At 37.1% G+C, this 26,280-nt stretch overlaps 1 protein-coding gene across 1 annotated transcript; it reads left to right on the forward strand.

The window, feature by feature from the left end:
• Positions 1-921: 921 nt before the first annotated feature.
• TRIM24 (tripartite motif containing 24) lies at positions 922-24,339 on the forward strand (the record flags this gene model as incomplete). The annotated part of the gene is made up of 10 exons (XM_009704653.1): positions 922-1,040; positions 9,236-9,383; positions 11,731-11,863; positions 13,151-13,267; positions 14,424-14,538; positions 15,236-15,382; positions 18,121-18,238; positions 21,621-21,886; positions 22,498-22,662; positions 24,148-24,339. Coding segments are annotated over 10 exons (1,520 nt in total), but the record flags the coding sequence as incomplete, so codon positions are not given.
• Between the last annotated feature and the right edge of the window lie 1,941 nt (positions 24,340-26,280).

Here is a 26,280-nt window from a genome sequence, read left to right on the forward strand (position 1 = left end):
CTTTTTTTTTGGTGGGAATGACTGTGATAATTTTCTTAAAGTGAAATGCTAATGCCTAGCATTTTAGAGATTTTCTTGGATGATAAAGAAGCCTCAGTGCTAATAAGACATTGTTTTCTGCAGCGAGGAAAGCTGTCTACTTTAAAATGTTTGTATAGATCTCTTCCATTTCAGTCTAGTTGAATCCCAAGTTTTGAACTTGACTTTGTCCTTTTTATTCTCTTGAGAAAACTATTAATTGTTTAATCCTTTGCATTGTTGGTTCTCAGCTCTTTCTTCAACCTGGAGTCTAGGTATGTTATTGTCTTAGAATTGTTCCCAAGTGTGTCTTACAGAGTAGAGGAGGGAGAGGACCTCGCTTATTTATTCCTGTATCTTTCTTGCTTGCTTTCCCTTGCTTAGTGTGAAGGCAGTCATGATATTAATACAGGTCTGTTCTTCCTCTACACAACTTGCTTCATTAATCTTGAATTTATTGTGTTTCAGTTTCTCGTATTACATAGTTGAAGTCAGTCATGTCACGCTGCTGACCTGTATGTGTGTGTATGTAATACTGCTTAATGTCACTAATTAATACTCCACACTAATAAATGTGTACTTTAATCCATTCTATAACAACAAGTTGTCAACTGGAATACATTGTCTTTAGAGAAAAGGAATTAATTTTCTAAAGGATTAAGACAAAGTCTTTATAGGATTGAAACAAAAAGGTGCGTAACCTTTTTTGGAAGAATACGTCATCAGGGAATAACAGGTAAAGGTTACTTCAGTGATAAATGAGAATTAGCTGCTTTTTAATCATACCTTATTGACAGGAAAGTATTTCAAAGTATTTATTCTTACAAGCTGTCTTTGAAGTTATTTGATACATCTTAAGTTGTGCAAGCATGATCAGATATTATTTTTTTTTCCTCCTTCCAGTTGGTGTTATCCGCTGTCCAATTTGTGGTCAGGAATGTGCAGAAAGACACATCATAGATAACTTTTTTGTGAAGGATACCACAGAGGTTCCCAGTAGCACAGTAGAGAAATCAAATCAGGTAAGCGTATTAACATGTAATCAAGTCAACACCTTTTGGCTATGTATGCATATCCTTGGCTCCTTGCTGCATGGCCTTTTTGCTGTTTGTTTGCAGAAAAAGACATCAAGTACGTGGTCATCATAAGGGATAGCTACTCTAGAAAATCAGTTAAAATTGACAAAAATGCATGTGAAGAAGGTGGTTATCTTATTCTGAACTATTTTTAATTGTTGGTACAAAATTGCATCATGATAGAAAAACATAAAAGTGAGGAACAGGCATTAGAATGGGAATTTCTATACTTTGGACAGGGCACTTGAAGCACTCTTTGAAGGAAAGACCTGAACAACACTGAGTCAAGAGATATCAATGTAAAATGGAATCCTCTGGTTAAATAGTCTTTATTTTTCTTATCTCAGCACTGACAAAACATGGCACTAAATAGCTGCAGTGCAGTTACCAAGCAGGAGGATAAAACTGGTATGCTGTAGGGATTTCTTCTTTGTTTTTCTTAGGTAGACTGCCTCTTCTTCCTTTTGCAATCAAATAATAGCTATGTCATAAAACGGAAACCTGCTTATCTGAAAAATAGTAATATTGGGGTTTTCCTCATGATGGCTTTTCAGGAGGAAAGTACTTGTGTGGAAGCAGTACCAAATGAATAATCACATCTGTGTAAGACCACAGTTTAGCAACCTCTGGTATCAAAATATTACATGTCTTCATTTTTAGCTAGTAAGAGAGTATCTCAAGTATCTGTTTACTCATAAAATTTTTATTAAACTCCAGGAACTTATTGTACATAACTCAGCCTCTTTATATGTTGCTATATTCTTCATGATAACAGTACAAAAAGGTTGCTGTGTCAGTGTAGCTTACATTTTAACTCATCCCCTAACGTTTGGATGGTGGTCTCCTTTGATTTTCAAAATGCCTCTTTTCCGCTTTCCTGTTTTAGGGACCTGTATCATTGGCTCTTGATCCATTTGTTTCTGGGGCAGCTTCTCAGAGGCCCTTTATTGTGTAGTCTGCCTGTTTCAAAGCTTAGCTGAAATTTGTGCTTACATATATGAATGGGTATGTCTCTCAGGAACAGATGAAAGTACCCAGTCAGATTTGTGATACTAGCTCACAGACTATTAAAAGTATAAATGTTGTCATCATCTCCAAGGAATTAACTTACGACTTGAAAACCATTAAACTCTGTTCAGCTTATAAGGAATTTTGCAACTCGATTTCTGAGAAATGATAGACTTTACCAGAAACTGAAATTTAGCTCGGAGTCTCTGGAAGTATGACTAGTGTTCTCTTGATGTAGGGCAGTTTGAAATTTGCCTTTTTTGTGTTTGTGTGTGGGGTTTTTTTGGTTGATTTGTCTTGTTTTTCTTTTTCTTTTGTTTTTTTTTCTTTTTTCCCCTGGGTGTTGCAGGGAAACATCTGAGTTTTGGAGATAGTTGTGAGATTTACACAGAGTCCCTCAATACTCCACCAGTAAGACTGAGAAAATGAATAGTCCCTGTTGCATTGAAACTTTTATCATAACTTTTTTTGATGACTTTAAAATCAGGAAGAGAAGCAAGATAACAAATAACTTTGTGCAGAAGCAGTCCTGAATTTTTTTTTTGGAGGGAGGGGCTGTGCCATAACCTCTGCTTTACTTGGGTTTTGTATAACAAATCCTCTAAGGTACTGCTTTGTGGAATGGTGATAGAAGTAGTAAGTGGGGAATTGAGGCCTTTAAGTTTTGGATAAGGAATTGAAAATTCAAGAAGGGTCCTTTATATTCTTGAGGTTGATCATAATCATGTAAAATTGGGTGTACTTCAATTTTTTGTTTACCTTTGGATCTTGATCTGCTGGAGAGAGATACAGAGAAATTCCTCGTATTTCATCAGCTGGTTTGGAATCATCCATTGTTGAGTGGTGTAAGCAGATGTCAGGGAGGTTCTTCAAAGCATTTGTGTTTCTGTAAGTTCCCTTCTCAGACTTCTACCTTACTCTTCCATTCCATGTTTGTTTCTCTCTCCCTAATAAAAACCAGCAGGCTTGCAGTTCAGAAAGCATGTCTGTTCTTCAGATAAGTTCCCTGGCTGAACTTGGCATACTCTCTGCAGCAGTTGAAGGCAAACCAGCAGACATTGATGAACCAGCAGAGTAGTACATTCATGTGCTTTTCTGCTGACTTTTTTTTTTAAATTGAGCTAGATGTTTTGCTAGATGCCTGCTAAGTGAGTGTGTACCTTGCCTCTTGGAAATGACTGATGTGCAGTTCTTTTTTGTTTATTTTGGTATGATAATAAAGCTTTTTGGACATTCCTTTGTACTTCGATATTGTGTCCTGTTTTTGGCTGGGATAGAATGAATTTTCTTCCTAGTGGCTGGTACAGTGCTGTGTTTTGGATTTAGTATGAGAGTAATGTCGATAACACACTGATGTTCTAGTTGCCAAGCAGTGCTTACTCTTAAGTCAAGGACTTTTCAGTTTCCCATGCTCTGCCAGCAAGCAGATGAACAAGAACCTGGGAGGGAGCGTAGCCAGGACGGCTGACCCGAAGCAGATATATCATACCATAGACTTCATAAACTGGGAGGAGTTGACCAGGAAGGGCTGATCACTGCCTGGAGAGAGGCTAGGCATTGATCGGTGGGTGGTGAGCAATTGTATTGTGCATCACTTGTCCATCTTGGGTTTTATTTCTCTTTCTCTCTCTCTTTGTAATCTCTCTATTATTATTATAATATTTTATTTTATTTCCATTATTAACCTGTTCTTAATCCATGAGGTTTTACTTTTTTCTGATTCTCCTCCCCATCCCACTGGGATTGGGGGAGATGTGAGCAAGCGGCTGCGTGTTACTTGGCCGGCAACTATGACACATTGGAACCGTTAAAAAAAAAAAAAAGCAACACTATTCTATAAAGCTGTCTGTTGTGGAACAGCAAAGTTAACTCAATAATAGTTAAATGGATGGGTTTCCTGTTCAAGGGGGAATATTATGAAGTTTAAGGATGATACATCCTTCTAATTGGCCTGTCTTGTTTTGCCTTTGAAGGAGCAAAGAGAAAAGAAAAAAAAAAAAATTGCCAGTAGCAAGATAGGCAACAGATCAGAGGAATTAAAGTGGAAAAGACACTGAGACTTGCAGGAAATATTGGATCACAGATCATCCAAATTCTGCCAAAACCTTTTACTATTTTATAGAAATTTCCTACTGAGATGGTTAGTTTGGCTTTGATAGTTTGGCAGCTCTAGCAGGATGTTTAAGAAATTAGAATTAGAGGCAAGCCATGGGTTGTGTGCAAGTGATGTTGTGGCTTAGAACCACTGGTCCATATCTATGACTAGCCTGTGTGTATGTGTTGTCAGGAAGGACTGGTTTATTTCCATTCAAGAGAGACTATAAAAAAAACCCCTTTCAAATTCAGTGTTTGGTTGTTTCAGATTTAAAATGGTAATAATGCTAAAATAAATTTTAACATATTGAATTAAAACTGTAGGAGTGGATGGCATATCTTGAAGCCTGGCATTGTGGGGTGAGAAAAATAACTGGAACCCATGAAAGTGCAATCCATTTATCTAAAATCATGTTTACCCTATCTGAGCCTGATTTTGGCAGTTCAATACTCTACTTACATAGCTGTGCTTTCTAGCAATTTACTGAAAACTTAAGGAGCAAAAGAAGTAAGCATAAAGAAAGTGTAAAACTCCCTAGTTCCACAAGGGCTTTTCTGGCTAGCATTAAAGAGATCATTAAGGATTTTGTGCTGGCTATTTGCATACGAAGCTTTCCAGAAGAAAAGACTAAAGGGAAATGCAATTGTGATCTTCATGAAACTAATCAGTGTAGCTTGTGGGCAACTAGGACATAAATACTTCAAAAAAGCAGATCCTTATAATTTTTTCACATTATGATTTATTGGAAGACTTAGTAAAATTATTGGATGCTGAAGAGGAGTTTGAAAATAAACATTAATTATACTTGATTTATAAGAGTGAGTAGAAAGGAGCTTCAAGCTCAAGAAATGTTACTGAAGCAACTGCTAATTTGAATAAGACTAAAGGGTAGACAAGTGAGAGAAATTTAGGAACTTAACAGAAGAAAATTGTTTACCGCGTGTGCAAAGCCATGAAAGTAAAAATGAGAAGTGTGAGATTGATGCAGGAGAGAAGATCATAGTGATAACATTGATGTTGCTGCAGCATATTAAGTCTGTAGTGCATTTTAGTCTGGGTCCTAATTCTCATAGCTTCTGTGTCCAAAAGAGAACATGTGTGTAAAAAAAAAAAAAAAAAAAATTTTTTTGATAGAAAGAACACTTGCTGTATCTTTACCAATTACTGACCTGAGAATGCAATGAAGAACAACTGGACTTTATGTGAGATATTGGGAATGTAGTAACAAAACAAGGTACGAGTTTAGATCTGATACTAGATCTGGATACTTAGATGGTAAGTCTGATTGGCATAATAGAGCGATTGATGAGGATGGTTTAGAACAAGAAGTTTCTCTAGTTTTGTATGGTGCCAGAATAGCCACTATGTATTCTTCCAAAGAAGAACTAGTACACTAAATAGCTTATCAAAGCTGTAGCCATGGCCAAAACATCTCTGAAAGCCACTGGTTTAGGGCAGTGGGTAACAAATGCTAGAAGAGTCGCAATATGGTTTTGTTGTGCTTTGAAGAGAGGCAGCTGTTGATGGGATGTTGGGGAAAGGAGGGCATGTTGATCAGGATTCATACATTTTGAGATACCAGCACATGGTTCATCTTTAGAGTTACATGTAGGTGAGAAAGGCCCAAAAGACAGGTGCTGTCGTTGGTGATTTTGTATGTGCCAAGAGATAAGTATATAACTATGGTTCTGATGCAGGAAACCATTGCATCTAATTTACACTGGTGAAGTAGGGAATGTTAGTTCACTGAATATTCCTCTGGACTACTTTGTTCTCTTCCTTTGAAACTCTGAAATCTTTGCTTGCTTATTTAATCTATTCAATACTCAAAGTAGATTTAATTGGAAGAGTGGCTAGTTACTACAGTTGCTGAGAAGACAGCTCTATTACCCCTACTCTTGCATGTAAATCTGTTCTTAAGTAAATATACAAGCTTTTACAACATGGAAAAATAGTACTTACCTGCAACATGCTGAGTAATTGCAGCTTTTGTTAAGTTTGAATGAAGGTTGAGTGAACACTTCCTGGGGTTATAAATACTAAACTGAAGTAAATTTGACTGAATTAAATATAATTACAAAGAAAACTCAATTTAAAAAAAAATAAATCTGTCAAACCAGAATAAAGGCTTACAGGCTAACTAGGGAGAGTTTTCTTTTAAATCACTGAAGCAATGCTTGTATGAGTCACACAAATAAGAGTGAAATAAGTTTTAGGTTTTATAACAGTATAGCAAATATTTGCAGTAATTGTACTTCAATGTGCTTTAGTTATATGACTTATTCTAATAACTAGGAGTTCTAGCAAAATCCAGGCTATATCTGAAAATGCGTATTTCGAATAAGAAGTGGGTAGGAGCAAATCTAGTTTCTACCTAGAAGGCATAGCTATTTTGACAGCATGAGTTATGATGTCTGTGAAATTTTAGAAATCTATCTCTCTCCTACTTGGTGGCTTTGAAGAGTATAAAGTTGGAATATGTATTTTTGGGACTACAAAAAAGGAGTTTCAGTGCATTTGGTGGCACCTGATTATTGGTTATTGAATCACAATCTTCATCTCATCCCAACTATAGCGGGTCAAACCAGTTGGAAGAAAACTTAAAGCATATTGTGAAAAAAGAAATAGACAAAGATCTTGGAAATTAGGAGGAATGAATAACTTCAGAAATCCTTTGAACTTGCTTAAATGCCCTGACACATAGCAAGTTTATCTGCCTAAGTTTGCTAAAGGTGACCTGGAAAGACTGTTGTGGTTTTTTTTTTCTATTTTTTTAATTGAGTTCCTGCCCTCCCCCCCCGCCTTTTTTTCTCCCCTCTTTTTTTTTTCTTTTTTTTTTTTTTTCGGTTTTGCTCCTTTGATTGAAAGGATGCCTCAGACTTTTTTTGTTGTTGTTTTCCTTTGCTTATTTTGTTTTCACTGTTGGGTTTTTTACACTAGAAAAACAAATATCCAATCTCTTATTCTCCATTCTAACTTGCAAAAACACATCTGGGGGTATAGCATGATTGTACCTCTCTGGCAACAAGATTGGTTTTAAAACTTCTTTCTCCTTCTGCAGTAGTTCACTGCCAAGTCAGCAGTGCTGATGTAACTGATCCTTGGGCTACAATGGTGTAATCAATCCGGTTTTACACCACAGTCTTGCAGAGGGTTGCATTGGCACACCTGAGGAGGAGACAACTGGCAAAGGAGAAGGGAGGGAATTTCTTTCATGGGAGTTTCTGCCAGAGAAAATGTAACATTGAAGTAATGCCTCAGTGACACTTGCTTGTTCTCTATTTTTTTTCAAGAAGCTGTGCTGAGTCCCTAAGAATACTTTTTTTAATTCAAAATGTCATTGAAATTAAGGGTTAACAGCAAGTACAATTTTTCAATTTCCTGATTACAATTCACTTCCTTTAATTGCTTTACTTCCATTTTCTTGACTCTTTTTTTTATGATGTCCTGACTTTGGTATTTCTTCCTATCAACTAGCCTGGGTAGGACTAGAATTTCTATTGTTAGAAGAAGAAGGGGAAGAAAAAGAAAAACTAAGCAGAACATGAAAAAAATTTAAGATTATTTTTAAAAATAAAACTCTGAGGCCTTATTTTTGTAAAGAAACATAAAACAGGGCACAAGCCCGATTTTTTTCTCCTTTGCAGATCACCTTTAATGAAAAGGAACTGCTTCAAACTCCAAATGACAAAAAGAGGTCAACAACCCTTGCGTTGTAATTTCATTTCTCAGAAGATATTTGCTTTGAGAGGCAACACGATCTGGAAGAATAAGCACAGCATTGGGAATCTGGAACTCCTATGTTCAAATTATAGTTCTGTCAGTAACTTGCTATGTGGCCTGAAGCAAGTTTAGTGCTGATTTTCCTCGTTTTCTTGAAGGGGAAACTGGGACCTAGTTCTACATATATATTATGTGTCTGCATAGGGTGTAAATATTTGCTTCCTCTTTAACTTAATCTATATTTATCTTGTGTGGGTGCAGAAGCTGGATTTTTTTTCTTTAATCAAACTGAAAACTAAACTAAAATCTAAAATTTTTCTCCTTGTTGATCCTGCTAGCAGAATTCTATCACTGTGATCTGTAGGATATAGCAATCTTCAGACATCTTGAGGCTTTTGTTTGCAACAGTGCCAAACATTGATAGAAGTAGATGGCAGTTACCTAAACAAGTATCTTCATAAGCGTGTTCACTATTTTTACCACCAAAACCCCCTTGAATGTATGACTACAGAGACATTGTAAAGGAGGAATTAAAAATGAAAAAATGGAATAGACACGTGAAGTGGTATTGTCCATCATTCATAGTTTTCAACCTGTTGTTCAAATTGTATATCCATAGGAATCTTTTCTTGAGTGTGTATTGACTCTGTGCCGAGAGGTTTTGGTCCACTATCAGGTTTGTTTTCCTTAATTATTTTTTTTTTTCCTAGATCTCTTGGGTATAGTCCAAAGAGCCCCAGGAATTAACAGGCCACAGTTTGAAAATTATTATGCATTCGTTGCAAATCTGTTCTCAGGTAGCTTTACTGATAAACTTAACTAGAATGCCATCTTTAAGTGGTGATACAGAGATTCTTGAGAAGAACCCTGCTGTTCAATACTCTGTGTACCACCTGAAACTCTAAGCAGGTGAACAGAAACTAAAATTAAAGCTTCTGCATGAACTGAGGGAGTCTTCTAAAATCAGAACAGTGCTGATCAAGTTCTGTCTTCAGTAAATGTTTCACAAGAGCATATTGTATATAGTAAACATTATATGGCTTCTAAGTATGCAGTGTCAGGTAGAAAGCAATGGTTGGACCTTCATCATGGTAAAGGTTTTAGAGTAACACTGACAAAATGACCACTTTCTTTGAAAAGTCACATTCAGTTACTTTTACGCGGTTATTTATAGTGTTCCTGTACCTCAGGCAGTTTTCTGTTCTCATTTCGCTGTTTTCAGAAAACTGTAAAAGTGCACTGACGATGTATGAACAATAGCTTGTATGTATATTCCATATTCATTTTAATAGCTACGTTTTCTTCCTCATGTTAGGTCTGCACAAGCTGTGAAGACAATGCAGAAGCTAATGGTTTTTGTGTGGAATGTGTTGAATGGTTGTGCAAGACCTGTATCAGAGCTCACCAGAGGGTTAAATTCACAAAGGATCATACTGTGAGACAAAAAGAGGAAGTATCTCCAGGTATCACACTTGATTTATAATTTCACAAAGATTGTGTGTCTGCGTTGGAAAACTGTATTAGACTACCACATTTCTTTTTAAAGTGATAAACTTCAACAATTGTATTCTTCAGTCCTAGTAAATGTAAAAGGACAGATTCATTATGATATAACCCCTTGGTGCATATGACTTAGTGGAACTATGTTATTTTTCTGGTTGGTGATGGATATGTTTTAATAGTTTTCTGCCTCCCAGTTACTTATTTCAGTTTCATTACTGAAGACTGCAACAATTTGAACAAATTCTGGTGTTTTTTTGGCCACTTCTCATCTAAGCGTATCTCTTAAATGATCCAGCTAACAAAAGGGAAAACTTTATTTTAAGCATTACATTCATTGAAACATAGCTACTGAAAAGGGAGACTTTGTCATGGCTGGGTGTGTGACAGACATTTTTCTGTCAGGTATGCTGCATAGTGGTAAGAAACCCTACAGACTGGTATTTCATATGATTTTTATGCAAAGTGTTTTAAACCAATAATACACATAGATTTTATTTTTTACCTGGAATGATTGCAAATTATTGTCTAGACTTTAGAGATCAGCTGCAGAAAATACATTTTTATGTGTTTGGCTCCTAGATTTTCTAGAGGTCAACCAAATTGTTTGTATGAACTTTATGATAATATACTGCAGCAAAAGGAGCGCTACACTAGATTATATTTTTTCGGCACTCTGATAATAAAGCATGCTTTGTTAGCAATAAAGCATGCCAGAATTCACATGTTAGCTTAAGAGTATTTTAAGTTTGAAATGTTTTTCCTTAGAAATTAAAGGGAAGTATGTTATGAATTGGGATGCTTTTCCTTGGTAGGATCTATGATAGTTCAAGTTGGAAGGGTCCTCAGGAGATCATCTAGTTCAGCCTCCTGCTCTAAGCAGTCAGCTATGAGATCAGATCAAGTTGCTCAGGGCCTTACCCATTTGGGCCTTGAGAACCAACAAGGGTGGACGTGGTGTACAGTACAGCCTCTCTGAGAAATCTTGACTATTCTCGTGGTAGTAAAGGTTGTACTTTTAGTCATTGAGAAAGTATTTTTTTTTTTTTTTTCAGTTTATGCCCATTATGTCTCATCTTTTAGTGACATTGTAGAACAACTATCAACATCATAGGATGATGACAAACATTCTACTAGTTCTAATAAGTCCATTGGACTTGCATGATTCATCTTGTAAATATCTAAATTATTTTTATAAATTACTAAATATTATTATAAATATATGCATTATAGTATGTATTTCTTTTCATTTCACCATGTATAGTCCTGTGAATTCTACATATAATGTGGGCTTTCACGTCTGTAATCCTTTATTGCCCAAAGGGTAGCTCCCAGTGTGATACTTTGGAGATACACGCTATATTCTGTATCCCACTTTGAGGTGAGGTTAATCAAAAATGAGTACTGAGTTATACTTTCAGGAGAGCACAAAAGTAGTAGGTAAAAGTGTCTGATTGTTGTGCTGAAGATGACTTGATGTTAGGAATGCTCTCTGCGTTCAGACCTCCTCTGAGTCTGCTGGTTGGTTTTCAAAGAATTTTGACTGCAAGACACAGATCTGAAAATAACTTCTTCCAGGTTTCATGAAAGTAAGTGAATGAGTGGGTATGGAAAAGAAGACTGTACTGATCTGCAGTGAAGGATGGGCTGCAGTCTGAAGCCAGTTTACATTACAGGCCATATAATCATCATGAACTCGGTATCCAACCTAACTCATAAGAAATTAGGCTTTGTCAGTTACATTGTTTAAAGAACAGGTTTCGTTTCTATCATCTGGTGGTTCCTGCGCTCTTTGGAATTTGCTCACTAGAAACTGAAGTAAGACCTCTGACCCATTTAGAATGGTGTTCTGAAGGGACATTAGTAACTTCTGATTATTATATTCTGTATGTTCTACACTTTTGAATGCCTGTGTCTTGATATCCTCAAAGCTCCTTTCACCCATTTGACTGCGCAAGAAGACAGAGCAACAAATTAAGTCAGCAATCTCCTCATTTCCATTTAAGAAAGGAACTTGCTGGTTGTGCAATGTCTTTTGCAACTGCAACAATACTGGCTACTCCTTTTGTAGTTTTGTGGGGCCATAATAAGTTACGGTAAAATAGGTTCTAGACATTTTCCATGAGAGTGGATGTGGGTGTTAGCTCCATGCTTGATCAAGAGTGAGACATTGCAGTTTGAGCTAACAGCTGTTATGTTCTAGATTAGATGGCCTGATACACAGTTCTAGTATCTAGGTGAGGAATATGGTAAGGAAAAACAGGAGAGTAATTTCAGGGGACTGGACTGACATCTTCCTTTATTCAACAGAAGCAGTTGGTGTGACCAGTCAGCGACCTGTGTTTTGCCCTTACCACAAAAAGGAACAGTTGAAGTTGTATTGTGAAACCTGCGACAAGTTGACCTGCCGAGACTGTCAGTTACTAGAACACAAAGAGCACAGGTATTGAAACAAACCATACGTTTTATGCAACTCACTTATAGGAAGATAGCTTGAAGTTAATTGTAGCTCTAGCTGTATGGAATACAGTCAGGTGAAAAAAGTGCAAAATAAAATCTTCTGCTCAGAAATGAAGCCCACAAATAGACAGAGATTATATCCGAAAGAGTTTGGCTGATGAGTGTGTGATAGTTTAGAATAAAACTCAGTTCTTCCAGGTCTTAATCTGGTGACTTAAGCACAAGACCTTTCTTTACTGTCAAGCTATTTGGAGAGAATTGGTTGCTATGCAGCTCTTCAGAGAGTCCTTAGAAAGTGCAGAGGCTGTGTTATGCAACTGTACGCTTACGTGTAATTTCTCCATTTGTCCTTCAACAAGATGATTATATAACAGAATATTACCAAACAATTTCAGAATGGAACAAATGAGCATTTTTTTCTGTGAAGAGACCTTTAAAAGGAAGAGTAAACCTAGAGTTTGGCTATACTATACTTCGACAACAGTATTTATAACACTCAGATCTTTGGGTTGCTGTTCTTTGGTCATCTGTTACTGGCCACAAAAACTGAAAAGCAGGATTATATACGACTTCTGAGTACAGGACAGTAATCTTGCTGGCTAACACATACAGTAGTGGTCTGGGACAGACGTACTCTTAGGTTAAATATTAATATGCTCACTATACCTGATGCAACCACCCAAAGAACTTGCTTACCTGACCAGGTGAGCAGCAATAGGTGGAGAAATGTTGGCCACTGTTGCTCCTTGGAACAGACTAAACCTTGCTCTTGCAGAGTTGCAGTCTTGCTTTTCAATTCTCCTTTTCTTAGGATTTATATACCTTTCAGAATGTGCCACCTATTTTTTTTTCCTTAAATTGTTGATGATTTCAGTTCCTTGATTTAAAATGTTGCTGACTTCTACTGACTCAGCGATCTTTCTTCTTTCTCCTGTTTCTACATCCTCGTCTTGCATGAAGCAATAGCTTACATGCACTTTCACTTAAAAAGTGTTGACTACAGTGTTTTCTTTTGCTAAAATTAGGCTATGGTCACGCAATATCCCTTCGTATTTATGAAAATCATAAATCCCCAATTACAGGAAATATAGTATAAGTTCGAATATACTATAAATAAAATATATCAACGTTTGCTGACATATGCTTCCATGATAACAGTTAAATTTTGGACTTGAGCAGCATCTTTCTTCATTTAAAGAAGTCTTTTGTAAGGCACTTTGCTTTTTAGCACCTTTTGCATGTATAAATATTAGCTGTTTTTTTACTACAGGTACCAGTTTATTGAAGAAGCTTTTCAGAACCAGAAAGTGATCATTGAGACATTAATCACCAAATTGATGGAGAAGACTAAGTACATAAAATATACAGGGAAGCAGATCCAGAACAGGTATGTATTAGATTTTGAGGTTAAAACTGACACAGAGGGCAACTTTGTATACACTGTAATTTCTCGAAATGTTTAGATTAGTGAGATTTGTACCTCTTTCCTTTGATTCTTCTAGAAAGAGAAATTCTAAAGTTTGCAGTAGTGACTGTTGCCTGTTTAACGTGCTTGGTTGTGTTAAGTAACTCTTCCACTTGGCCTGTGGACTTAATGGGCAGCAATCGCTTGGATGCAACAAAACAACTTATGCAATAAAGACTGTAGAAGGCAGTCTTATTCTTCCCCACATCAGCACACTTATTTTCTTAGTGTAGATCCCTCTTAGAAAGTGAAAGGTTATGACTCATGTTTTCATAATACTTGTGACACACATTTGAAGATTTATGTAATACTTTTACGCCTGGGGCTTTATTCACTCAGTACTACAAACCTAGGAGAAAAATAAATCTGCAAAATGCATGCTGCAGCAGGCCTTTGTTAAATGCTCCTTCAGTAGAGTTGAAAGGCAGTACCCAGGAAGATTCAACACAGTATGGGATGCTGAGTGCAACTTGAACTCTTCTTCAGTCTTTGTCTGTCTTTGAGGATGGTGGAGATGGAAAAAAACAGCAGACACCCTTCTCTTCTTTTGCTGCATCTAAGTCATTATTCTCCCTTGCATCTTAGCAGCAGTCATTTTTACAATATAAGGTTATGCTTTGCTGTTACGAGTTTGAGCACTGTTGTTGAAATAGCTTAATTAGAAAATCTATTTATTGTTTTTGTCTCTGGACTGCCATTCTACCTTAGATGGAAATTAGACTTAAACAGTTTTGATTGCCATAGGCCATTCCAGAAATGTGCTGGACAATTAAAAATCACGAATTTCAATTACAATGATCATTTAATTTTTATCAGTGGCAGATGTCAGTAATTTTACAGGCTTATGGCATTAGAGTTTCCCACCTGTTAACTTTATAATAGGTCACTGTTACTTGCTGTTTCTGTTTCTCCGAGTAATTTTTCTGACTGTAAGTATCTGATGGTATATGCATGTATTGGTGCATATGACCAAGAAATATCATAGCCTCTGCAATGGGGGCGGGCAGGGCATGTTATACTGTTTGAAGGGTGGGTTTGTGAGCTAAAGAATGTTATTTTCTATACTGTCTGCTTACAGAATTCTTGAAGTGAATCAGAATCAGAAGCAGGTGGAACAGGATATTAAAGTTGCCATATTTACACTGATGGTAGAAATAAATAAAAAGGGGAAAGCTCTACTGCATCAGTTGGAGGTAATTTCATTTCTATCATAAGAAGCAAAAATGTCAGTCTTAGTATTTCTTTTTTTGGTGTGGCTTCACATTAAAGTAAAATCCATTTCTAGCATTAGCCACCTGGGCATGTCCTATCACAGTTCCAAAGTAGAGAGATGTCCCATGCAAGCCATTTGACCAAGTGTGGTTTTGGTGGGGGAGGGGGAGGAGGGTTTGGGTTTTGGGGGGGTGGTTGTTGTTTTGTTTGTAATTATTATCTGTGTTCCTTGCTTTGTGAATTAGAGCTGTCTCTGAGCCCAATTTCTTTCTCCATACTTTTGCAAGTAACAATTGTATGCCTCATGCATGAAAAACGTTTCCATCAGAATTTTTCATAAATTCAGCAATCCAATAGCATGTCAAAGGAGAGAATTGTCTAGAATGGATACCTGGAAAAATATTACCGTCAATTGTGTTTTTAAAAGTGTGTGTTAGAGGCACGTACATATATATGAAAATGTGTCATAAGAGAAAATGGGAATCTGCACAGCAATTCCTGATAATCTGGAATAAATGTATACTGACTTTTCTGTCTGATAGCTGCAGTCAGTGGGCAGGAGTGCTTTTTAGAAGAGCCAAGTGAAACCACTTGATCATTGTGAATTACGAATATGAAAGTTAAAGCCTGTTAACTATAAATTGAACCTTTTAACTGGAACTGCTTTTCTGCTTGCAGACTCTGGCAAAAGAGCATCGGATGAAACTTCTGCAGCAACAACAGGAAGTGGCAGGTCTCTCTAAACAGCTGGAACATGTCATGAATTTTTCCAAATGGGCAGTTTCCAGTGGGAGCAGCACGGCGCTACTGTACAGCAAACGCTTGGTAAGGTTAGGAAGATGGCACTCTCCATTTACTTAGAGACTATAGTTAAGGCAGATACGCAGGCATGCACTAATACTAATTCCCTGCCAGTAATACTAAGGAATTAGACTTTTTAATGACTTGCTACTAGTTGGAATATTTATATATATTTTTTCATGTTTTTTCTCTTAAACATAAATACAGAATGTTTCTAACAATTTAGCTCTCTGGGCATGATTCTCTCCTGTTACACTACCACAGGATTGTTGTAGATCTGCAGAAGTAGGAACAACTCCTTTTCTCTGGAGTGAAAACCATGAAGCCATGAAACACTGGGAAAAATGTTGCATGTCCTACATCATCATTGAGGTTCTCTTCAGTACTTGTTACAGCTTCTGAGTTCAGAGAAAGCTGGTATTTATATATTGTAGAGTCTGATATCAGCATTTTAATGTAAAAATTAATGTATTGCCTTGTTCTGTCAGACTCATCTTCTGCTGAAAATCTTCAAAAATTAATAAAAATGAAACTGAGGCTATTGCTTATCCATTCGAACAGTTATGAAGCTAAATATTTCAATGCTATAATAAAAGTTAAGATCTGAGTGCATGTGGTCTCATTAGCTCTCACTAAGCTGACTGCTCATGATGAACAGAAATCTTAAGACTGAATAAAAAATAACCAAAAAGCTGACCATGATTTGTCCAGAGGTTACTACGTTGTCCTAGCCTGATGACAAAAATATGTGGCAATGTTGAAGAAAGATGCTAGATCCTTTTTTCCAGTTCCTATAACTGGTTCACAAAGTTTTTTTTTTTCTTTAATTTCTCCTTGCTTAGTTAAGAACCTAGTGGGGGCTTTTGGGGCGTTTGTTTGATTGGGTTTGGGTTTCTTGTTTTTTGGTCGTGGCTTTTTTTTATACCCGTTAAAATGCTGCAGGTTATAGCAGATAGTGGAATATTACTTGGTTTTGTGAACTTACTTGAAGCAGTTAAATTCATTTGGCCAGCCTTATACTACCTCGGCAACTCATATTTTTTTAATTAAATAGAGAAAAAGGGCATCAAACTGAGTCATGTTGTTTATAATTGCTTAGTGTTGCCACAAAGACTTCTGCTATGTGAGTAAGAAAACAAATTATGTTGCAGCCATCTTAATCTTACAAACATTATGCAGTTGAAGAAAAAGGCCATCTAGCCCTTAAAGCCTCAGCAAATGAGAAATATTTTTCAAAAGAACAGATGAGCTTTAGTCTCCTGGTTGTGTTTTTTTTGGTGAAAGTTGGTGGTGTTTTGGGAATTGAGTAGCTAACCTGTCTGTGGACATCTGGAAAATCTGTTCCTGAACAATGATGCGTGGAGGAGCATGTGAGACTTTTGCTCCAGCATATCCAACCACTTGAAACAAGGAGGGAGGAATGCCCGGGAGAGTTAAATGCAGAGTTAGAGCTAGGAGGCAATGTCTGTACTTCAGGGAAATAGCACACTAAACAGTTTGCCTGAAGACATATGTTTCCCAGCCTAGTCCTCTAGCACAAACAAAACACTGGTAGCTACCACTGTTTCTGACAGGAGGTACCTAGGCTAGTCATGGGTTCATCTACAATGTATGCGCGTGCACAATAGGAGGAATATATGGAGCAAACTGACAAAAATTGTGTGCAACCAGCATTGGTGACAGGACAAATGACTAGAATTTCTATAGTGTAGTGTACTTGATACTGGTAGTGTACACAAAAATCGTAGGAAATCTATATTCAAAATAGTAGTGCACTTAAAATTTTCTATGGTCATTAAAAAAACTTAAGTCCTGCTAAATGTTTTTTGTAACTAGTCTAAAACTGACCTACCTAAAATTGAAAGAAACAGCTTAAACTGGAAGCTCTTATAAAATTCCTATATGAAAGATAGCTAGTATAATTTTAAACAGGTAAGATGAATTTGCCAAGTATGTCTCTTGAGCTTTTCCAGGTAATAATCTATTATTCAACAAAAATGAGTGAACTCTTAAATTTTTTTCTATATCTACTGTGTGTTATTCTAATTTTAGTGCCTGTTTTAGATATTTCTAGTGGTGAAACAACTGCAAGACAGTATTTTCTTTCTAGGAACTAGATAAATACTGAGTATTTGATAGAGTATTCTGGTTGTGTAATGTAATCGTAGTCCAGTCCTTTGGAACCAAGAGGTTGGAAGAGTCTGTAAATATCTGTGGATCTGAGAGTTTTCAAAGACAAAGTTTATAAAATCTGTTCTTTGGCTCTCTGCAGAAAACTTAAATTTATTGCAAAGGAAAATTCCCTATGATGATACTTGTTGCCAAAAGGATGGGATACTTTTCTTTGAAAGAAAAATGATATGGGTTAACATAGGTTTGGGGGGGGAAAACCCAACAATGTTTATGTGAATCTGTACTTCACTTGCAAGTAGTTCAAGTCATTGAATGTAATGACCAAGTTTGTGAAAGGATATATCATGTCTACAGCGGGGAAGAATTAAATTTTTTTAGGCTGTAGTTGGTTGCTTTTTAAAACTCCTTTAGGAATAAGGGAAAGATGTTGTTAATACCTCTTTTTATTTGTAGTTTGGACAAATTTCTGTCTTTCGCCTCTCTAGGAGATAGTTCAGGGGTTTTTGTTGTTGGTTTTTGTTTGTTTGGTTTTTTTGTAGTGTGGATTTTTTTTTTAAAAGCCTTTTTATGCTGTTTGGATACATGACTCTGGCTCCAGAGAAACAAATCTTGTTTTGTTCCTGGTCTAGATTACATATCGACTACGATATCTTCTCCGAGCAAGGTGTGATGCGTCACCAGTGACTAACAATACCATCCAGTTTCACTGTGATCCTAGCTTCTGGGCTCAAAATATTTTCAATCTAGGTATGATAAATTTTTTTAGCCTTTTGGCATCTTGATCCTATTTTGAAAGCAGCTTTCTTTTTGTGAAGATAAATAGCCTCTGCACTATTAATTTCTTGGTTTACTTTGTTAGATTTATTTACTTACCTGTAGGAGGCATTTAAGGTGTGTTGTATGGGAAAAAGTATTACTTATGAATAGTTCTGCTAAAGTATTAACAAACTTACCTTGCTTGAATAGTGTATGTGATGGTGCAAATAGCAGCTTTCAGTTTCCTGGGCAATACGTGTGCCTTCTGGCTTCTGAAACAAGGAACACGATCTATAACCCTATTTCACATCCTAAGAAAGGCTTGCAGAAGTCCGTCTCATTGTGCATCTTCCAGCCCTTTCTTCTACTTCAATCCTATGTTCCCAAGCTGAAACCCATAACAGCAGCATAATATGTTCAAGTACCCCCATTTGGTCCCTTGTTATGCTGAACAAGCCTGGGAGAACTGAGATGAAGAGAACAGGAGAATGCCAAAGAAAGAGAAGAACAGGGAAGAGAACACTACTTCTTCACAACTGTATGGCTTCTAGATTGTCTTTCCTGAAGTTGTGGGATGGAATTCAGGAGAAAGCATTTTTTTTAAGAGTTGCAAATGTACTTCATCTTCATTATCCCAATAGATTTTGATTTAGTCTCCAAACTAATCTTTACATTTCTCTTTCTTACAGCTATGAGTTGCTAGGGTTTTATGGTACTGATGAATCCGAGAACCTGGAAGCCGTGCAGGTAGCCTGCTTGTGGGATTGCCTGAGAGCCTGAGTTTAATGGAGATAAGCATCCCAAGAACTCATCAGCTTAGGAGCAGGAATTAAAGCTTAGAGGTCTTTTTGGGATTTTGACTGCTGTTGTGCTTCCTTTCTCTCTCCACTGTTAGCTTGATGGGCACTTTTTTGTTTTTCTGTTACGTGCAGAATGCTTTGCAAGACACCTGTGGGACCTTTTCTGCCTTTCACCAGAAAGTGCAGTCAGCTCTACAAATGTACGGAGAGGTGCAAATGCATATTTCTCTACAAAGGCAGAGAAAGAAAGTTCTATGGCAGTGCTTTAAGGCAAACAAGCTCCTTTCCTACACACCAGGACATTGGATGATAGCAGGGAAATTATCTAGATTCCTTCTTTGTAAATAATTTTCTTTGGGAAAGGAATCGAAAGTGAATCTCTTGTTTCCAGAAACAAACTGCCAAGCTGTGTGATGATAACTGTGAACTGCTGCTAAACTGAGATGATGCTTGTTAAGAGGGGGCTTATCTTGTGTTTGATTTTGGGGCTCTTTTTAAAAATTACTTGTTTATTTAATGAGCTGCTGAAATATGTTCCCTTAAATTCTGAAAAGTGCTGCAATAGGAATGGCACCTGTATAGATCAGCATAGAAGTTCTTCTAACAGTTCATCTATTTAAAAGATAAATAAAACCAGATCATGTTTATCTGTCTGGTTTCTGAAATAACAACCTTTAGGCACTTACGTTTATGATTGGACATGTTCAATTTCTGTAGATAAACCAGATTTAAGAACCATTGAAGGAAAAATAAAATTAAGTCTGAGTAAAGAAACAAGTTACTTTGGGAGTGGCTTGAATTCTAATCAGGCTGCATGTTGCTGACAGTGTGGTAGCATCTGTACACTAATAGGATAGTTCTTTTATGGATTTCAGAATGTATTTAAGAAAAAAAATACAACTTTTAAGGTGTTTTAATTCCATGAATTGTATAATAACCCATGGTTTTCTAGAATAATGGAAGGGAATCATTTTGTGTAGTTGTAGCTAGAGAAAGTAGCTAGACCACGGATGTTAAGTCTGAAAAGACTTTTGAAGATGTAATTAGACTTGGAGAGAACAGAGTAAAAGTGCGGTATAGGTTTGACAGTTGAGTGTAGTACAGTCAGCACCATTCTTTGTCAAGGTAATTCTTTTTGCAGAGAAAGAAAACAGAACAGATCTATTTTGACTGTAGTGAAATATTTCGTACAGCTGTATATGGGAAACAGTATTTATTTGCATTTTTCTTTGCTCACTTTATGGGAGACATTGACTAGACCTGTTACAGGCTTAATAGTTTTAGGCAATAGGTTGGTAGTTTTTTTCCATTTTGTTTAGCATATTTAATATTTTTGTTAGTGACTGATGTGGTAGAATCATAGTTAAAATGTATGCAACACCAAAGTTACCAAGTGTCAATATGAAAATAGTATTGTTGATGTTAGCTGTCTGTCCTGCTTTGCACTATAGTCTGCTGGCTGGCTTAGACTCCCTCTGTGCCCATGTCTAGATAGAGGACTAGAATGATGCTACTTGCTTACCTTCTCAGCTCTTGGGATGAAAAAGAGGAATATAAAATGCAGGAAGTTTGCTACTCTTTCAGATAATCTACCCCAAAATGAGCCAGGCTTAGACTGCACAGGATCCACAGAGACTGATAGATATGAGGAGAGAAGTGGCAGAGGGTCATTTCAAGTTCTGTTGTAACAAGGATTGTCAAACTGTCACTGGATGTACCGGCTTCATGAGATGAACTCTCCTAGGAAGCAGCCCTAAATCTCTGGGAGAGAAGGGAGTATGAGGTGTCTATCTCCCATTTGTATTGAAAAACTGTTGTGCAACTTTCCACAGATCACTGGAATTTTTTAACTCTTGGTCTCGGCCCATAACTTTCCCTAATTCACTCACTTTAAAACAAAGAAAGTATCTTTGTCTTTTCCTGTACAGACAGTGTGCTATTCCCTTGAATCAAATCAAACTCTGTTGTAGTTGGAGTTCATGTTTTTTGAATGAGGTAGCCAGAATTTTACATGAGAGTTTCATTTAATCACACTATATGTCTCTTCAGATGTAATCTCTCACCCAGCATTAATCTCTAAAAGTTACCTGTCTAGTCAAATTTCCTTCAAAGTCAGTGGAGAGAGATAAAACATCTCCTGGAGGTGCCCATCACATCCTGGAATTGATGGCGTTTAGCAACTGAGAGTATCGTTTGGGTATTCCATGATGTTGACTCGGAGGCCAGAAAGGATCACAATACCTCTAAGTTTTATGATGCAGTTATCTTTTTATCAGATGATTGGATCAGGATACTCTTTCCCATTGAAACTTTGTTCCCCTGCTCTTCTGGAGAGGCCAGGACAGCTTCCTAGCAGAGGCTGCAGCACAAGACAGTTCACTGTAAAATGCAACCATTTTTTTTCAGGGAAACAAACTAAATAAATGGGAGTCCTCTATCTCATGTTTATCCATTCTTTGCGTTACAATAATGAACGATGACTGCGTGGTATATAAGCAACTAATTGTGAAAAATAGCATTTCTGCTAACTGAAATATTTTTGGTATTAATTTTATTCATTTTGTTTAAACTAGGTTCTCTGGTAATTGAAGATAAAGAAACCCCACCACATATGCCCAAGAGCCCTGTGATGGAAACAAACTTACAGCCACCAGGCAGCTTACCTTCAAACCAGCTGTCCAAGTTCCCAACACAGATAAGCTTAGCTCAGCTCCGACTCCAGCACATGCAGCAACAGGTCATGGCTCAGAGACAGCAAGCTCAACGCAGAGCAGGTCCAGTAGGTTTGCCGAATCCAAGAATGCCAGGAGCCATGCAGCAACCTCCTGCTTCTCATCAGGTAAGTTATGACTATCTCCAGAGAAGGCTTTTTTTGCATGATACTGAAGGAGAAAGTAAAGAAAGATAAGAAAAAGCAAAGAAATTAAGTCTAGATACATAACTTCACATAGCTTCATCTTTAGACATGGCTATGTAGATGGATTAAGGAACATTTTCTTTACGGAGAATTGAGTGGGCATTTTAAACTTGTCTGGCAAAATGCATGATAACACTCAGTCTATTTTTATTCATGAACAAAAGAATCATATGGTATCCAACCATATATAATGCTAAGCTGTGTATTTTGTGTTTTTGTCAAATCATTAAAAAGTGAATGTCACTTGTTTGTTTTTTTTTTTAAAGCTTTTTTGCATAAAGCTCTGTGATTCTCCCATATAGCTTTCAAAGTTGGAAGTACTCTTACCGGCTCTTGTGATGTATCTGCATTTATTGTATCAGAATAATTCAAAACTGTCTACTAGGTTTTGGTTTTAAGTTCAGATATAGTGTGGTACTATTTGTTTGTGTCTTTTTTAAGAGTTTCAGAAGCTTAAAAGGGCCACTTGGTAAAAATTTCTAGAATATTGAATAGATGTCAGCTAACTTGCAGAATTGTTTGTTTTCATGCAGGCACCTCCGCGCTTGATTCATTTTCAGAATCATAGCCCCAAGACCAATGGTTCAGCTCTTCCTGCACAACAGATGAGATTTCCCCAAAATCAGAACCTACCAAGGCAAGCGATAAAGCCCAACCCGTTGCAAATGGCATTCTTGGCACAGCAAGCTATAAAACAGGTAGAGTTTCTTTCCCTTTTCACTCACCATGTAGAAATAAAGCATCAAATGCACTTTATATCATCTTACTTTTATATTATGTTCCTAGAGTTCTTTTCAATTAGAACAGAGACTACATTTTTCTCTGACAAGATACTCACAGTTTTCTTAAGATAACTGTCAAGTTTCTTTCATTTTGACAGTTCTAAGCAGTTGAAGCATTATGGAAATGGGCTACTATGTGTGCTATGTAGGTGTTTCATTCTCTTGTCTGCTATTGCTGTGATTTCTGGCCACTTATGCAAAACTTAACATGGCTGTGGTCTGCACACTACAGTCAGTGACTAGACAAAATAGAAAATCCCAGTATTTAGCTTGATGTTAGTGACTTCACTAGGAACCAGGTAAAAGCTTGACTAAAAAGCTATAGCTGCCACCATTCTCCAGGGACTGATCAATACCCAGCTAATCATCAGTTGAACTGGGGCAGAAGCAAGCAGGTCATATTTTCTGGATGTTCAGGAAGGCGAATCTTTATTAAAAAGCATATTAACACATGAGTTGTTAGGTACGTGGAAGGAAAGAGAAAATCATGTCACTAGAGGTAAAGCAGGGAAGAATCAAATGAATCTGACCTGTGACCTGAGAAGTAGAGTAATGCCATTTATGTTTGCAATGCTTATGATGTCATAGAACTAATTCCAACTAACTTGAAGAAAGCTGTACAATATCTAAGAGAACATGTAGTAACAAAAACTAAGTAACTTCTATTCTGTGCCTCTGAAGATTGGCCTGTCTGCAAGCCTTTCTTTCAAGTATTTTCATTATCTAGTAATGTCTTTCTGAAACTAGAAACCAGTAAATAGAATGACTGACTAAAAAGGAATTGAGCAGAATCAAATTTTGCCTACAGTTGCCATGAAGTTCCATTAAAGTCTTTGAAAACTGCATATCTAAATGAGAAATTTAGTCTGACGTGACTGTACACTTCATATGGTGTTAAACATATATGTGGGTGGAGATCCAGTCAGCATTTCAAATTCTTAATCACTTTGAGTTGTTAAGGGAAGCACAACATGAAATACTTGATGGCGTCCAAGTGACACTATTTACTTAATAAAGCACTGGAGCAGTTGTGCATTCAGCCTATTATCTGTAATGCTTTTATTTCGCTAAAACTGTTACATTTCTCCCACAACACTGTCAATGCAGCATGAAATATTAATAGATATGTAACATCGAGATGCAGCTTTGAATTTAAGAATTCACATTCATTTCTTCTATTCATAGTTTTCAACTACTTGTCATCTTCCCTTGTCTTGTAAGGTTAGTTCTTGAAATTAGATAACTTCAAAGTAAATCAAGATTTTATGTTTCAAATAAGCAGCTTAGTTCAGGAAGCTGAATTAACTGCTGAATTAGAATGGGTATATGCATTACATGTGATCTGTTTGGGCCAGGGGGGAAGAAAGCTAAGCTGTGGATTATTGTATTTTTTCTTTTTAGTGGCAGATCGGTAGTGGACAAACTTCAACTCCCGTTTCAACTGCAAGCAGCACATCTACTCCATCCAGCCCCACAGTCACTAGTGCTGTAGGTTGTGATGGAAAGGCATACGGTCCCCCTGTGATAGATTTGAGTTCTCCAGTGGGTAGCTCCTACAATCTACCATCTCTTCCTGATGTAAGTGTAACATAAGAGCAATGTTTTATGGATTCTGTTTTGAAGTAAGTCTTAAAGTTTACGAGAAGTAGAAACCTGTTGTGGTTTAACCCCAGCCAGCAACTAAGCACCACACAGCCACTGGCTCACTCCCTCCCCAGTGGGATGGGGAAGAGAATCGGACGAGAAAACTTGTGGGTTGAGGTAAAGACAATTTAATAGGTAAAGCAAAAGCTGCACACACAAGCATAGCAAAACAAGGAATTCATTCACCACTTCCCATTGGCAAGCAGGTGTTCAGCCACCTCCAGCAAAGCAGGGCTTCATCGCATGTAATAGTTACTTGGGAAGACAAAATGCCATGAGTTTGAACATTCCCCTGCTTCCTCCTTCTTCCCCCAGCTTTATATGCTGCACATGACATCATATGATACGCAATATCCCTTTGGTCAGCTGTCCTGGTTGTGTCCCCTCCCAACTCCTTGTGCACCCCTAGTCTCCTCGCTGGTGGGGTGGGGTGAGGAGCAGAAAAGGCCTTGACTCTGTAGAAGCCCTGCTCAGCAGTAACTAAAACATCCCTGTGTTATCAACACTGTTTCCAGCATAAATCCAAAACATAGCCCCATACCAGCTACTGTGAAGAAAATTAACTCTACCCCAGCCAAAACCAGTAGAGAACCTTTTAGACTGCAATTCTTGCTCTATTTGTCAAAATGAGACAGTTCCAGAAAACAGCAATGCAGGATTACCTACGTGTCGCTGGCAATATTCAGAACTGTTCTGGGAGACAACTGTTAGGACAATTGAGAGAAATAACGTTGCAGGTTGTAATTGGACTTATTTGTTTGGATGCTGCATGTTTTTTCTCCCACCCCCCATAATGATACTAAGAAAAATCGGTTAGCTTAGCTTTCGTTTACTAGTGTCCATAGATAACACTGGTTTGCTGATGGTATTTCTGGTAAGTTTTTAATATTTTTTAATAGGTCTTTAAATGACATTAAAAATATATTTTAGGTATTAATTGTCAGTATACGGTATATATTCCTTATATCTTTTCCTTTTGGTACTTCTTTTCTTCATATATCCTCTAACATTCCTGTGAATGTTAGAATCCTCCTGATAAAAGGAGCATCATAAGGCCATCTTTCCTTAAGCTTCTAAAATTCTCTTTCATAGTTTCTCCTGATTGGTACGTGTTTGTCAGAGGTCCATGTTAGAGCTGTTGAGTTTTAGTCGGTTGACTTTATTCTTTCAAATAACTGCCAAGCCTATTTTTGTGGTCTAAGGTTTGTAGATAACTGAAATGTCATGGTTTTCTAGTCATAACTTGCTGTTACTCCCTGTTTATCCCAACTGTCTTTTGTTCACACCAATAAACTCTGATATAAGTGTTCTATTTTTCAAATGGAGTACATAGAGTATCTGTCAGGCTTAAAAGCTGAACCACACAACACAGTCATAAATCTTCTGAGTTCGTGAGACATTTTAGCATACTAATTTTTTTCTGCACAGTATTATGAGCTCTTCTACTTGTATATGATTAAGTTTATGCTACTAACATACATGACCCAAATGACTACAAATATGCTGACCTAGCAGAGGCTTCTGCATCCACTTTGGGTAAGTCTAGCTTATAAATAGAAGTTTCAGTGGTCAGTGCAGTTGATACCAGTGGATTTGTGAGGTGCCTGGATAATTGAGAAAACTGGTACCAAGGTGACCTGTTTTCTTATCAAACATGATCTTACATATTGCAAAAAACTTAGCACTTCAAAAGGTAACTTCTCTTTATCAAACCAGAATGTGTAATTTTTACAGAAAATTAGAATGGTAAATTGGGAGCACCTAAAACAGAGTTCAGTTGCCTGGCCTGGGCTGTGGATGGAAAGAAGCGTTGGTGTGCAGTTTTGAGTCAATATGCATGGCCCCTGCCCAGAAGGTGTGTGGGACAGATGGAATTGAGTGTCCTTTGAG

Source organism: Cariama cristata, unplaced genomic scaffold (genome assembly GCF_000690535.1).
Source record: "Cariama cristata isolate BGI_N322 unplaced genomic scaffold, ASM69053v1 scaffold1697, whole genome shotgun sequence".
Lineage (NCBI taxonomy): Eukaryota > Metazoa > Chordata > Aves > Cariamiformes > Cariamidae > Cariama > Cariama cristata.